The sequence below is a fragment of the Schistocerca piceifrons genome, chromosome 6 (genome assembly GCF_021461385.2).
Source record: "Schistocerca piceifrons isolate TAMUIC-IGC-003096 chromosome 6, iqSchPice1.1, whole genome shotgun sequence".
Lineage (NCBI taxonomy): Eukaryota > Metazoa > Arthropoda > Insecta > Orthoptera > Acrididae > Schistocerca > Schistocerca piceifrons.
The window spans coordinates 41,339,928-41,354,390 of record NC_060143.1 but is presented as its reverse complement, the minus strand read 5'-3'; the positions used below and the strand labels follow the sequence as shown (position 1 = coordinate 41,354,390).

At 37.5% G+C, this 14,463-nt stretch overlaps 1 protein-coding gene across 1 annotated transcript in view; it reads left to right on the top strand.

Annotated features, from left to right (window-relative positions):
- The window catches only part of LOC124802853, a 171,595-nt gene that overhangs the window by 16,430 nt on the left and 140,702 nt on the right, over nt 1-14,463 (top strand). Inside the window, exons 2-3 of the mRNA XM_047263876.1 lie at nt 6,984-9,332; nt 13,853-14,025. Coding sequence (XP_047119832.1) covers nt 6,984-9,332; nt 13,853-14,025 — 2,522 coding nt within the window. The remainder of the gene's footprint in view (nt 1-6,983; nt 9,333-13,852; nt 14,026-14,463) is intronic.

The following is a 14,463-nucleotide window of genomic DNA, read 5'->3' as shown; positions in this document are numbered from 1 at the left end:
TCTCACTGTCCATTTTACTGGACAGTAATACCACTACTCTTCTAGTTTTCTTGGGTTCAAAGACAACACCCTTGGCCTGAAAAAAATTCTGATTCAGTTCACACTCGTAAGTCATCAGTAACATCAGAATAACTATAAAAGATTCCTGGTTTTGCTTTTTCTACCCATTTCTTTTGCCAATCTTTCAGATTGTGAACAAAATACTTTGTCCCAAAAATTTGTAGTTTATCTATCTGTCTTGTCTTTTCATTGAATACCTCACAGGGTGTTCTGTCATTCATGCAGTTTGTACCAGTTCCATTTCACATGTAAAAATGGTATGTGTATCACTTCTGTCACAAAGGCTTAGGCAAACGCTGAGCTAGCAAAGTGATTTTAGCTAGTTCCACAAAATTCTGTTTGTGTGCTCAGCACATCAATTCTGCTCTGGAGTATAAGAACTTGTGATCATGATCATACGTCATTTCATTTGATCAAGTGTTTGACTTCAGTATTGTCAAATTGCCGTCTGCCATCACATTGAAATGCTTTTGGTGACTGTTCACCGAAAATCTTTACACTACTCAGCATTTAGAAAATCTGCAGGCTCATCAGACTTCTGCCTGAGCAATTATAACATGTGTATTGTATAAAAATCACAAATAAAGCACAGAGAATGTTCAGTTACCCTTAGTGATTTACTCTCCATAGCTCCACACAGGTCAGCATGAATTACTTCTTTAGATTGTGTGGCATGTTGCTGTCATGACTGAATGCTGCTATGATGTGATGCTGCTTCCACTTAATACATGCTTTACAGAATTCTTTGTCAAAGCCTTCAGCTTCAACACCACATTACTTCAAGAATTGTTTACATGAGATTTGTTCTGATGAGCCAAACATTCATGAGAAATTTTGCAATGATTCCTTCGATGCAAGGAAGGTAACTCCAAAGAAACCTTTAGTGTCAGAAGCAATACATCAGTTGATCAACAAAAGGAGCAAGTACAAAAATGTTCAGGGTATGACAGGAATACAGCAATATGAATCACTTAGGAATGAAATAAATAAGAAGTGCAGGGCAGACAAGACGAAATGGCCGCAGGAAAAATGTGAAGTTATAGGAAAAGAAATGATTGTTTAAGGACTGACTCATTGTATAGAAAAGTCAAAAGAATCTTTGGTGAAGTTAAAAGCAAAGATGCTAACATTAAACGTGCAATGGGAATTCCATTAGTGAATTTAGAAGAGAGGTAGGGTAGGTGGAAAAAAAAAAAAAAAAAAAAAAAAACCCCACCGGTCTCTGTGACTTGTCTAATCAAATGACAGATGAAGAAACAATAGCCAATAGGGAAAAGATATGAGATCCAGCACACAGCACAGTCTTTGCTGCACTTTTGATGATGTCAAATGTCAAGCGCAGTGCTACAGTTCTCATCTCTGCACAGAGCCCATTAGGAATACCTCAAGCAAATAAAATGAACAACCGCAACAGAACATGCTCCATAAAAAACATTCATTCATAATAAAGAGAGTTCTAACTCCTGAAATGACTTTTCTAGTCACTTTTACCAAAATGCACAACTATGTACACTTTTTAATATATATATATATATATATATATATATATATATATATATATATATATATATATATATATATATATAGTTATAATAGAGGGAAACATTCCACGTAGGAAATATATATATATATATATATATATATATATATATATATATATATAAAAAGCGCTGGCAGGTCGATAGACACACAAACAATATATTTTTCCCACGTGGAATGTTTCCCTCTATTATATATATATATATATATATATATATATATATATATATATATATATATGAAAGTGCTGGCAGGTCGACAGACACACAAACAAACACAAACATACACACAAAATTCAAGCTTTCGCAACAAGCTGTTGCCTCATAAGGAAAGAGGGAAGGAGAGGGAAAGACAAAAGGATGTGGGTTTTAAGGGAGAGGGTGAGGAGTCGTTCCAATCTCGGGAGCGGAAAGACTTACCTTAGGGGGAAAAAAGGGGTATACACTCGCACACACACACATATCCATCCATACAGTTAAGGATCTGTTAGGTGGCGATTGGTTTGGATTTAGGTGTCTGTGTATGTGCGGATGGATATGTGTGTGTGTGCGAGTGTATACCCCTTTTTTTCCCCCTAAGGTAAGTCTTTCCACTCCCGGGATTGGAATAACTCCTTACCCTCTCCCTTAAAACCCACATCCTTTCGTCTTTCCCTCTCCTTCCCTCTTTCCTGATGAGGCAACAGTTTGTTGTGAAATTCTTACCAATAAAATAGTAGAAAATCTCATATCCTCTCTGTGTGTAGAATGTATGAGACTGATGGTATACCATCAGACTTTTGGAAAAACACCATCTACACAATTCTGAAGGTACCAAGAACTGACAAGTGTGATAATTATTGCACAGTCATCTTAACAGCTCCTGCATCCAGGATGGTGGCAGAAATAATATAGGGAAGAATGGAAAAGAGAGTTAAGGATCTGTTAGATGGCGATTGGTTTGGATTTAGGAAAGGTAAAGGCACTAGAGAGGCAGTTCTGACATTGCGGTTGATAACAGAAGCAACACTGAAGAAAAATCAAGACGCACTCATAGGATTTATTGATTTGAAAAAGCTTTTGACAATGTAAAATGATGGAAGATGTTCGAAATTCTGAGAAAAGTAGAGAGAAGGTATAAGGAAAAACAAGTGTATACAGTATGTATGAGGGGTGTTCAATAAGTAATACAACACTTTTTTCCTGAAACCAGGTTGGTTTCGTTTAGGAGCCCAATACACCATATTATTCCCAACTCTTTTGGCTACAGGACCCTATTTTTCTACATAATATCCATTCAGTGTGACAGTCTTATGCCACCTTACTGGGAGGCTTTATATGCCCATGTGGTACCACTCTACTGGTCGATATCTGAGCTGTCTCTTGCTGCATCAATAACCTCCCCAACATGCACATACTGTTTGCGATGGGGTCCATCCTTCATTTGACCAAACAGATGGAAGTCGGAAGGTGCAAGATCTGGGTTGTAGGGTGGATGAGGAAGAACAGTCCAGTGAAGTTTTGTGAGCTCGTCTTGGGTGTGCAGACTTGTGTGAGGTCTTGTATTGTCATGGAGAAGGAGAAGTTTGTTTTGCATTTCTATGATGATGAACATGCTGAAGTTGTTCCTTCAGTTTCCTAAGGGTAGTACAGTTCACTTCAGAGTTGATTGTTGCATCATGAGGGAGGACATCAAACAGAATAAACCCTTCAGAATTCCATGCCATGCCTTTACCGGCTGAGAGTGCGCCTTTGAACTTTTTCTTCAGAGCAGAGTTGGTGTGGCACTGTTCTATGAATTGCAGTTTTGTTTCCAGTTTGAAGTGATGAACCCATGTTTCATCGCCTGTGACATCACCTATGATTGACAAAAAAATTGTCACAATCAGCCTCGTAATGTGCAAGCAATTCTGCACAGGTGGTCCTTCGTTGCTCTTTATGTTCTTCTGTTAGGTGGTGAGCAACTCAGCCAGCACACATCTTTGAGCACACGAACTGGTGGATGAGTGCATCAGCTCTACCAGCAGAGGTATTAAGCTGTGCACTGTATGGAGGCTTTTTGGGTATGCATGTTGACAGGATACAGTATCAGATCATGTACCCATAACCTGCACCATGTATATAGTTAGAAAAAAATTGAACTGGTGAGCTAAGAGCAAGTAAATGAACGAGGTGATTAGTTAATGGATTTCAGTAATTTTATGCTAAATAGTCTAAGAATACAGACAAATTAAAAATGTTGTTAAAATCATGAGTTTGGAATTGTATATGGAATAAAAAAGATGTAGAGATGAGAAATCTGTACATCCGTAACTTGTCAACATCCCATGTACACAGCTGTGTTGAAATTTAAATGGTACATTGATTAAGAAATTGGCTGTCGCAGAAGAGAAGAGCTTTTGAGAAATAAACAAAGTGAATCAGTGAGACAAAATACATATATGCTGACTGGTTTACATGACCACAGGAAATAAATGGTACCGTGGGAAGTATGACTCTGTGGAGAACCTCCTTGTTCCTTACCTTATCAGTCCAACTAATTTTCAGTATTCTTCTGTAGCACCACATTTCAGATACTTCGATTCTCTTCTGTTCTGGTTGTCCCATAGTCCATGTTTCACTACAATACAATGCTGTTTGATACTAGTAGGCTCTTCCAGGCCAGGAATTCTCTTCTTGCCATTGCAGGTCTTTCTTTTATGTCCACCTTGCTCCATCCATTGTGGTTTATTTTGCTGCCTGGGTATCAGAATTCCTTAACTTCATCTACTTTGTGATCATCAATTCTGCTGTTAAGTTTCTCAGTATTCTCATTTCTGCTACTTCACATTAGTTTCACCTTTCTTTGATTTACTCTCAATCCACATTCTGTGCTCATTATAGTGTTCATTCCATTCAACAAATTCGGTATTTCTTCTCCACTTTCACTAAGTGTAACAACATCGACAGTGAATCTAGTCATTGATATCCTTACACCTTGAAATTTAATCCCACACTTTAACCTTCCTTTTATTTCCATCATTGCTTCTTAGATGTATAGATTGAACAGTAGGGGTGAAAGACTACATTCCTGTCATACACCATTTTTAATCCCAGAGCCGGCCGTAGTGGCCGAGTGGTTCTAGGCGCTTCAGTCTAGAACCGCGCGACCGCTACTATCGCAGGTTCGAATCCTGCCTCGGGCATGGATGTGTGTGATGTCCTTAGGTTAGTTAGGTTTAAGTAGTTCTAAGTTCTAGGGGACTGATGACCTCAGATGTTAAGTCCCATAGTGCTCAGAGCCATTTGAACGATTTGAATCCCAGCACTTCGTCCTTGATCCTTCAGTCTTATTGTATCCTTTTGGTTCTTGTACAAGGTGCATTCAGTAAGCAATACAACACATTTTTTTCTCGGTCAAGTTTGGTTGAAAACAAGAAGATTTTGTTGTGGGGCATTGTGGGATATTCTCACATCAGCCCCTATAGTTTCATGAGCTTTCGATAAGTAGTGGTGCTATATGTAGCCTTTAAAATTGGGTCTAAAGGGCATCGGGGACTTCCTTCCCTGTCCTTCCCTAATCCGATGAGACAGATGACCTCGCTGTGTGGTCTCCTTCCCCAATCAACCCAACCTTAAAATTGGATATGTAATGGAGGTGCTTCCAACTAGAGACCTGTCATTGAATTTCTTTTGGCGGGAAATCGGAACATCACAGATATTCATAGGCACTTGCAGAATATCTACGGAGACATAGCAGTGAACAAAAGCTGGTGAGTTGCTGCTTGTACCAGATACCCATGTCCTTCAGATTTGTGAACTTCTTTTTGCTTCTTTGGCTCGAAGACCTCTTAAGTAATACAACCCAATATTTTATCCTCGATGGCAGATTTTCATCAGAGACAAGTATATCGTCAGGACTGCCCCAGGGAAGTGTGGTAGGACCACTACTATTTTCTGTATATATAAATTATCTGATAGATAGGGTGGGCAGCAATCTGCAGTTGTTTACTGCTGATGCTGTGACATGCGAAGGTGTCATCATCAAGTGATTGTTGAAGGATATGAGATTACTTAGACAAAACTTCTAGATGGTTGATGAATGGCAGCCAGTTGTAAATGTAGAAAAATGAGAAAAGCAAGTTAATGCTGATGAGTAGGATAAACAAATCCATAATGTTACAATACAGGCGTCAGTAATGTGGTGCATCTGAGCAAAATGTTGCAAAGTAATATGAAGCGGAATGAAATTGTGAGAGGTGTGGTAGGGAAGACAAATGGTCATCTTTGGTTTATTGGGAGAATTTTGGGAAACTGTAGTTTATCTGTAACGGAGACACACATAGAATGTTAGTGTGACCTGTTCTTGAGTAGTGTTCAAGTGTTTGGGATCTGCACCAGATTGGACAAAAGAAAGACATCAAAGTAGTTCAGAGGCAGGCTGTCAGATTTGTTACCAGTAGGTTCAAACAACATGCAAGTATTACACAAATGAGAACCCCCCGAGTGAAGACAGAAGCTATTTTTGGGAAACGGTATTGAAAAAATTTAGGAACCAGAACTGGAAGCTGACGACAGAATGAGTCTAGTGCCACCAACATACATTTTGTGTAAGGACCACGAAGATAAGAAAATATAGGGCTTGTAAGGAGTCATCTGGATCGTCATCTTTCCCTTGCTCTATTTGTGAGTGGGACAGGAAAGGAAATGAGGAGTAGTGGTTGTACAGGGTGCCCTTTACTATACACCATATGGTAGCTTGCAGAGTATATGTGAAATGCAGAAGTAGATACTCTGGTGTTCCTTATTTCTATTCAGTGTATATCAATACTTATGTTTTACTGTGGAGTGCCCTTGCTGCTCATGATGATGATGATGATGATGATGATGATGATGACAACGGTGATGGCCATGGATACTTCCAATTTCCTTTATGTTTTTAATAGATCTGCTGTTATGTAAAACAGTCCGTGACTGAGTTATTCTGCAAAAAGTATCCTCCAGTTATAACAACATGAACTAGTGCAATGAGTGAAATCTTCTCCAACCTTTGTGAACTTTCCCCAGTGTTTAAGATTGCAAATTGTCCTGAATATTTTGTTAACAGCTGTGGCTTTAAAATTGCTACCCTCCTTTTTATGGGATTGCCCTTGTTTTGTATGGGATCACAAAAAATGCAAATTGTTCTGAAGTCTAAGTAGATACCTATTTTAATTGTATTAAACATTCTTGAAATTTTCATTATTTCTACAGTTTAAAGTACTTGTGCAGAAAACCCCAGTGTGGTATATGCTAATTGTATTTTTCATTAAATAATGTATGTTAATTGTGTGATTGTTAGTGTATTTAAACATTATAACCATTTACTACTAAAAACTACGATTTTTATGTTGCATATGCATGTATGATTAAAATCTTGTTTTACAGAAGTGGGATAACTACAGATCTGGATTCTTCAGCCCTAGAAACCAGCAAAGTGAAAATGAAGCTTTTTCAGATGAAAGTGTATCAAGAATTTCCTGGAGCTCACCATCTAGCAGTGACAGTGATCTTCACTCATCAGAGAAACCGCCCAGGCTAAATTACCTTCAGAACCACCGTGTAGTGACCAGACTTAATTTTGATGACTGTGTCACCACAAAACATAAGACACCACGAAAGAAGCGTGCAAAAGTTAGTCGTTTGTTTGTGAAACGTGAGCAGTCTGAGCCTATTGTTGATATTGAGAACCAGAGGAGGGGCTCAATAGCAATGAGCAGTGAGATGTTACCGGTTGCTGTTGTAAAAGATTTGTCAGTTGGTCTGCATGTGGATTCAATGAAGAGTAATGACATCAGTTCAGAACCAAAGAATGATTGTCATATTGAAGAAGAATCAGTCAGTGTTTTCCAAAATGATAGTCATGATTTGAGTATGACCCACACATTAGAAATGTCTAATGAACATTTTCAAAGTAACAGAGAGAGAACAGAAAATGATAGTATACATTCTTCATCTGGTTGTCCCCGATCAACTTCAGAAAGGTTAATAAACGCAGAAAATGAGTCCCAGTATGCTCACGGTCATACTGCGTCACCTAATTTAAAATGTTCAGGTGCATTACAAAATGACTGCGGATCTCCTCTGCTGGATATTGTGTCGGGAAGACTGTCAAAAGACTGTGCTAAAGAAACAATTGTGCACATGCCTCTTAAAAGGAAAAGTAAAGGTGAGGAACTCGTAACAAAGAATTATGAGGTAGACAACAGTTGTCTGTCACCTGACCATGAAGCATCATTTCTGGATGTATCAGTGAGTCTATTATCAAAAGTACATTCTCACAGACGAAAGCAAACTTTGGTAATACCAGAAGAGGAGCAGCATGACAGTGTTATGGAGAAAGATTTTTATTCAGCAAATGAAGATGTGCACAATGTCTGTAATGTCAATGTGAAAGATACTGTTAGATTGTCCCAGTCTCCTGTACTTAGCGTGGAAGCTAGACCTAATTCTCGTAGAAAACGCATGAGGCGTTGTAGTGAGGGTAAGAGTGCAGAGCAGTTAGTTAAGCTACCAGTGTCACCAGTTCTTAAGACAAAAGCAGTAACTACTTCCCATAGGAAGCGACAAAAGTATTTTAGCCAGAAAGTGGTGGAAACGGTTGGCCCTTCACAATCACCAGTACTAAAGAGAGAAACAAATGCTCTCCATTGGAGGGATTTCAAAAGATCGAAACACAACAAGAAAGCCAAGGAAAATGCAGGAAACTCTCTACATTTAAGTACTAGACCCAACATATTGACTCCGGGAAAAGTGTCTCTTGTTTCAGATAAAAATAATGTTTGTAAATTACTCAATTCTGACTTGAAGTTAGAGATAAACACAGAAGACAAAAAGGTTTCACTAAATTGTGAAATCTGTGCTGTACAATCTGAAAGCAATTTAATGCTTAAAACGGTTACTACAGACTCTGTTAATTTTTTAAAGTCTGTTCAGGCACAGATATCGATCCCCAGTGAGCTAAAGGATGGTAACACTACTCTAGATAGACATAGTCATACCGAAAGTGATTTCAGCTCTGCTCCTCAGGAGTATGTTCCTCCCCCTGAAAGCAATAGCACTGAGCACACACAAAAGTTAGAGCATAACAGCTCAAGAAATTCTCAATGTTTAAATACACATTGTGTTTCACTTGTTACAGAGGACTGTGATGGTACTTGTGCTGTTGATGAAAATAACTCAAGCGGTATTCAGTTTGTGCATAATGAAGAGTCTAACTCGGAGCAGTCAGAACCTCTGCAAATCTCATTTCTCTCTCAGAATAACTCAGACTTGCCAAGAGAGCCATCTGTCACACAGACTGATAGAAAAATATTTTATCATTTGAATTCAGCTTTAGTCAACTCAAACCATGATTTTCCTGCAACTTACAATGAAAACTTTAGCCAGAATTTTACTCCAGATATTTCATTTTTGACCCAAGATCCAGATTTAAAGTACAGCCCTCTAAAGCCAGAAAATTCCATCAAATTATTGACAATATACAACAAGAGTTCAGAAGCTGTATCTCCAAAATTGTGCCAGAGTACACAAGATGTCAAGAAACCTGCAAAACGCAAGCGTGTGAAACCTGTTATGAATCTGAAATGCATTAGAACAGTACAGAAAAAAGAAACTGAAGATGAAAGTTATCAGGCTATTTGTAATCAGCAGTTCCCATCTTCTTTTGTGACTATTGAACATACATCGTCACAAGAAGAAAAGGGGAGATCCAGCCAGAACATACAAGACTCACAGGTTTGTAAGGTTTTTTTTTTCCTGTTTTTGTATTATTACAACTGAAGAGCATGTTAATTTGCTACCTCTCACAATGTAATCACACCAAACTTGGTGTATAGATCTGTGATAACAGTTAATGAGGTACAAGGGCTATTCAGAAAGTAGTTAATGTTTCCGCCTGATGCCGCTAGGCACCCACGGATCACATGTATTTTGGTATGCGCGTGCTCAGCAGCTCAGTCGGCATCCATCTGTGACGGTGGGAACGTCTCTGCGCGTCTGGTTTTTTCGATATTCGAATTTGAAATGTGCGCTGCAATCGAAAATCCTGCCAGTTGTGAGGTGCGGTGTGAGATTAGGTTTCTGTTGGCAAAAAACCTAAAACCCATAGAAATTTATCATGAACTGTGCGAAGTGTACGGAAACAACATAATGAGTGAATGCTCCATCTGGAAATGGTGCATTCGGTTTAAAAATGGCCGAACCAATATTCATGATGAAGAGAAGAGTGGACGCCCGAGCATTATGACTGACAATCTTGTCACTAAAGTTGATAAAAACCGTCGCTTCACAATGACAGACCTTTCGCTTTCTTTTCCACAAGGTTCACGGACTTTATTGTTTGAAATTGTCACTCAAAACCCTGGCTAACACAAATTTTGTGCATGATGGGTGCCCAAAATACTTGCAGAGCACCATAAAGAACAGCAAATGGGGGCAACATTGAAATTTCTGGAGGCCTACCACAAACATAGTGATTCATTAATGGATTGAATTGTAACCGGTGACAAGACTTGGGTGAAACACGTCAATTGAGAGACAAAATTACAGTCGATGGAGTGGGGGCACACGAGGACGCGGAACTCCAGCAGGTGTGACTCACTGGCTGAAGTCTCAGACCACAGAATTTTACGACGAAGGTCCTTCAAAGCTTGTCCACTACTATGATAAGTACCTCAATGTGTTTGGTGACTATGTGACAAAGTAGTATGTCAGTCACTCTTTCAGATGAATATAATAAAATGTAGTTCTTGTACTTAGTTTTTTTTAAAATGCTAAAACGTTCCATACTTTCTGAATAGCCCTCATATTAAAAGAGAAAAATGACATCTAATTTTTTTTATTGACTGGGGAACAAAGACTTCATGTTTCAGTAACCATGAAATATGTCTGTTTGAAACAAAAATAAAACAAAATTGTGTTAAAGTTGAGGATGACAATACTTTCTCCGAAACATTAACCGTATTTGTGAGCTTGAGAATTTTCATTTATTTCTGCTTACAAAGAGTTTTATTGTAATATTGTCCATCTGGAGCATATGTGGTAACATGGTTAAGTAGAGCAGAGAATTGGTGTTGTCATTTTTAAATTAAGAGGAGGACTTCATGTCCAAATATTATTTTTATTTTTTTTCTTTGTTTTATATTTTGATCTTGAGTGCTTTTGAAGTGTGTTTTATATTGGGTTAACTTGGACAGTCAGATGATTGAGCTTGACTCCCAAAATGTGTTGCTGTTCATTATGTTCCTAATTTTAGTGGTGGTATGCTAAAATCTTTAAAATGAAAAATTCCATTTACTTTGGTCATGGCTTTATTTCTCAAGTTAACATGCAATGTTGGCTAATGTCAGTTTTTCAGTTGTACACATGAATGTACAATCTCAAACAGTTAAGTAAGTTGTTCACAACACATCTGAATGTAAATGTTATTCAGGTACACTTTTATATAGAAAAAGTAATTCCATGGACCTAGAATGGTGTTCAGTGATGGTTTCAGATCATGTGAATACTATATCTGGATTGTGAGGTTGCTGCAGAAATGTGGATTGTAACTTGGCTAGAAATTATTCAGTTTGATCAGCTAGTAAGTTGGTGCATTGTCATTGTGGGACAAGATCCTATGCAATGCAGTTTTAGTTTAGCAAAAAATGCTCCCGATTCTTGTTTATGCCTTAGAGAGTGTCAAAAATCCATTCTAAAGAATACAACAAATCCGTGTCCTAGACATCTTACCCTTCCATATGCCACACTCCTGTGTAATATCTTTCGATTTTATTTTGTTTATTATACTTGTCTCCATCTTTCTGCTTTGTGTCTGATGGGAGCTTTGCATCTGAGTGTTGAGGGATTGGATTGCAACATTCCTATAGTCATGTAAGAGTGTTAAATTTTTTTTTATTTAACTAAGGCATTTGATTGTGTTGATTACAAAATATTGCTCTAGATGTGGACCATTATGGAATACAGCGAGTGGCTCACAATGGGTTCACCTCTTACTTTAACAACAGACAGCAAAAGCTCATTATTCACAGTGTGGGGCACTCCTGTTCCTTATTTGTACAAATGATATGCCCTCTGGTATTATAGGTAATTCTAAAATATTTCTGTTTGCTGATGACACTAGCTTGGTAGTAAAGGATGTGTGCAACATTGGCCCTATTTCAAATAGTGCTGTTCATGATGTAAGTTCATGGCTTGTAGAAAATAAACTAAAGCTAAATCACCGTAAGACTCAGTTTTTACAGATTCTAACATACAATTCAACAAAACTTGATGTTTTAATTTCACGTAATGGGCATATAATTAGTGAAACTGAACAGTTCAAATTTCTAGATGTTCAGAATGGAAGTAAACTGTCGTGGAAAGCCCACGTTCAGGATCTTGTTCAAAGGCTTAATGCTGCCATTTTTACTTTTCGTGCGGTATCTGAAGTAAGCGATGGTTTAACACAAAAATTAGTCTACTTTGCTTATTTTCATTCACTTATGTCATATGGTATTTTATTTTGGGTTATCTCTTCTCATTCATTCTCAAATGATATTTTTAGCTCAAACGGGCAGTTCGGGCAATAAGTGGTGTAAGTTCGTGAACCTCTTGTAGACACCTGTTCACTAGTCTGCGGATTCTGACATTCGCTTCTCAATATATATGTTCTTTACTGTGATTTCTTGTTAATAATATCAGCTTATTCCCAAGAGCTAGCAGCTTTCACTCAGCTAATACTAGGCAGAAATCCAGTCTGCATTTGGATCACACTTCTTTTTGTGCAGAAAAGTGTGCTGTATACTGCTGCATCCATCTTCAATAAGCTACCACAAGAATTCAAAAATCTCAGCAGTAATCCTCGCATTTTCAAATCAAAACTGAAGAGTTTCCCTCACGGGGCACTCCTAATCTGTTGAAGAGTTCCTTGAAAAATTAAGCTGATTCCTATGTTATATTGTTGATTGGGTTTACTTAAACTAATGGCATGACTTTTTATGGGTTCATAAACATTTTATTTTATCTGTTATTACTTTTATGTTAGAATTTCATGTACTCACACATTCCATGACCTTGGAAATTTGCTCCTCAAATTTGGTCCTATGGAACTAGACGTGTAAATAAATAATACAAAAAATATTTAACTCTGTGAAATGATAGACTGGATATGTTGATCCTAATTTCCTTACAGACCTCATTCTACAAAAGTCTAGTACCGTGTATTTCAGCTATACAATTGGCGATTATATATATTTACAAACTTCTAGCACGCTGGAATACATGAGAGTCAGCAACTTCTGTTAATCAGTACAATGAAAAACCAGTCCAAAGTTGCAAATTTTACTTTTTGTGTACTCAGTGACTAGTTTTGGTGCCGAGATTCATTTCAAATCATTGTAACATAATGGTATTGCCAGATATATGAAAACCATGTCAAAAATGTGCAACAAACAGGTACAGTGCATAGGGATAATAATCTGAATGAAAACGTAAAACCTGCACCTTTGGACTTGTTTTTCATTTTACTGGGGATTATGTATCTTTACAAAGAGGTCCTTTACCTACATCAGATGTACTGGTGGAAACTGGGATAATGTTGACAATAACAAGGAATAAGTACATATGTATTGCAATGTTTGGAAACTGTTGATTCTTTTTTCAGTATCCAATGAAATATCACAATTCGTATCAGATATGCAAATGTGAACTGATGTTGTGTGTTAACTATCTATTACAGTATTTTATCAAACTGCTAAGTTACATATAATAACTTTTTCCTAATGTGGGGCCACAGTCATAATATATTTCTTTAGAATCAGTACCTCCATTAGACTTGTTTATTTACAGTGTTACATTTACACTTACATGATCATGATTTTGGCTTCATAGTGCCATTATCAAGTGTTTTCTGAAAGCAAGTGCTTTCAATAATTTTATCTTCAGCCATTTGATGTGAAGTACATCACCAAATGCTTGGCTAGGCTGACATTTAATAATTTTTTCATAATGTGGGGCCACAGCCATAATATATTTCTGCTTCAAAGTGCCATTATCAAGTGTTTTCTGAAAGTAGAAAACACTTGATAAGGGCACTTTGAAGCCGTAATCGTGATCGTGTAAGTGTAAATGTAACACTGTAAATAAACAACAGTCTAATGGCGGTACTGCCTTTAAAGGAGTGCTAAGTTACAGTTCTTTCCATTCCACTTACTATTGTAGATGTTTTTGGATGAAAACCTTCTTCACATGCCTACACCCAGATTGTCATTTTTCAGGTCATATCTCAGCTGTCATCACCAATGAAGAAATCAAAGTCATGTGTCAGTTCACCAGACAGTCCATTAGTGAATGACATTATACCAATGGAATTGGGTACACTCAAAGAAACATCTGAAGTAAAAATTTGCATGGATTCTGCAAAGAAGAAGAAGAAGAAAAGGCTCAGGAAGTACTGAATTTTCCTTTTAATAGCTTAATTTAGCGTTTTAAGTGTTCATATATTCACAGCTTTAATTCTAAATTGTAACTGTAACTGCTTTTCTGAGAGTTAAGGCATAGCAAATGCATACTCTGTAGTTGCCCTTTGCTAGTGGAGCTTTGCAGCGACAAATTGTTTACACATAACTACTCTTGGTATCAGAACAGGTCCTAGATATCAGCTAAAGCTAGACTGTTGTAGGACACATTTTAAGAGTGTTACCTGTGGTTGCTTATGTCTCATACTGCAACTACGCTATGCAGGGTGTAGTAGAACACTGCTGTACTGTTGTTAGCTGTGAGTTTTCCATTTCCATTCATCAGTGAAGCAGTGGAAATATTAAATGCATAAATACTTAATTACTTAAACACTCTGATCTTACATTCATTGTTCATGAATGAAATTAAC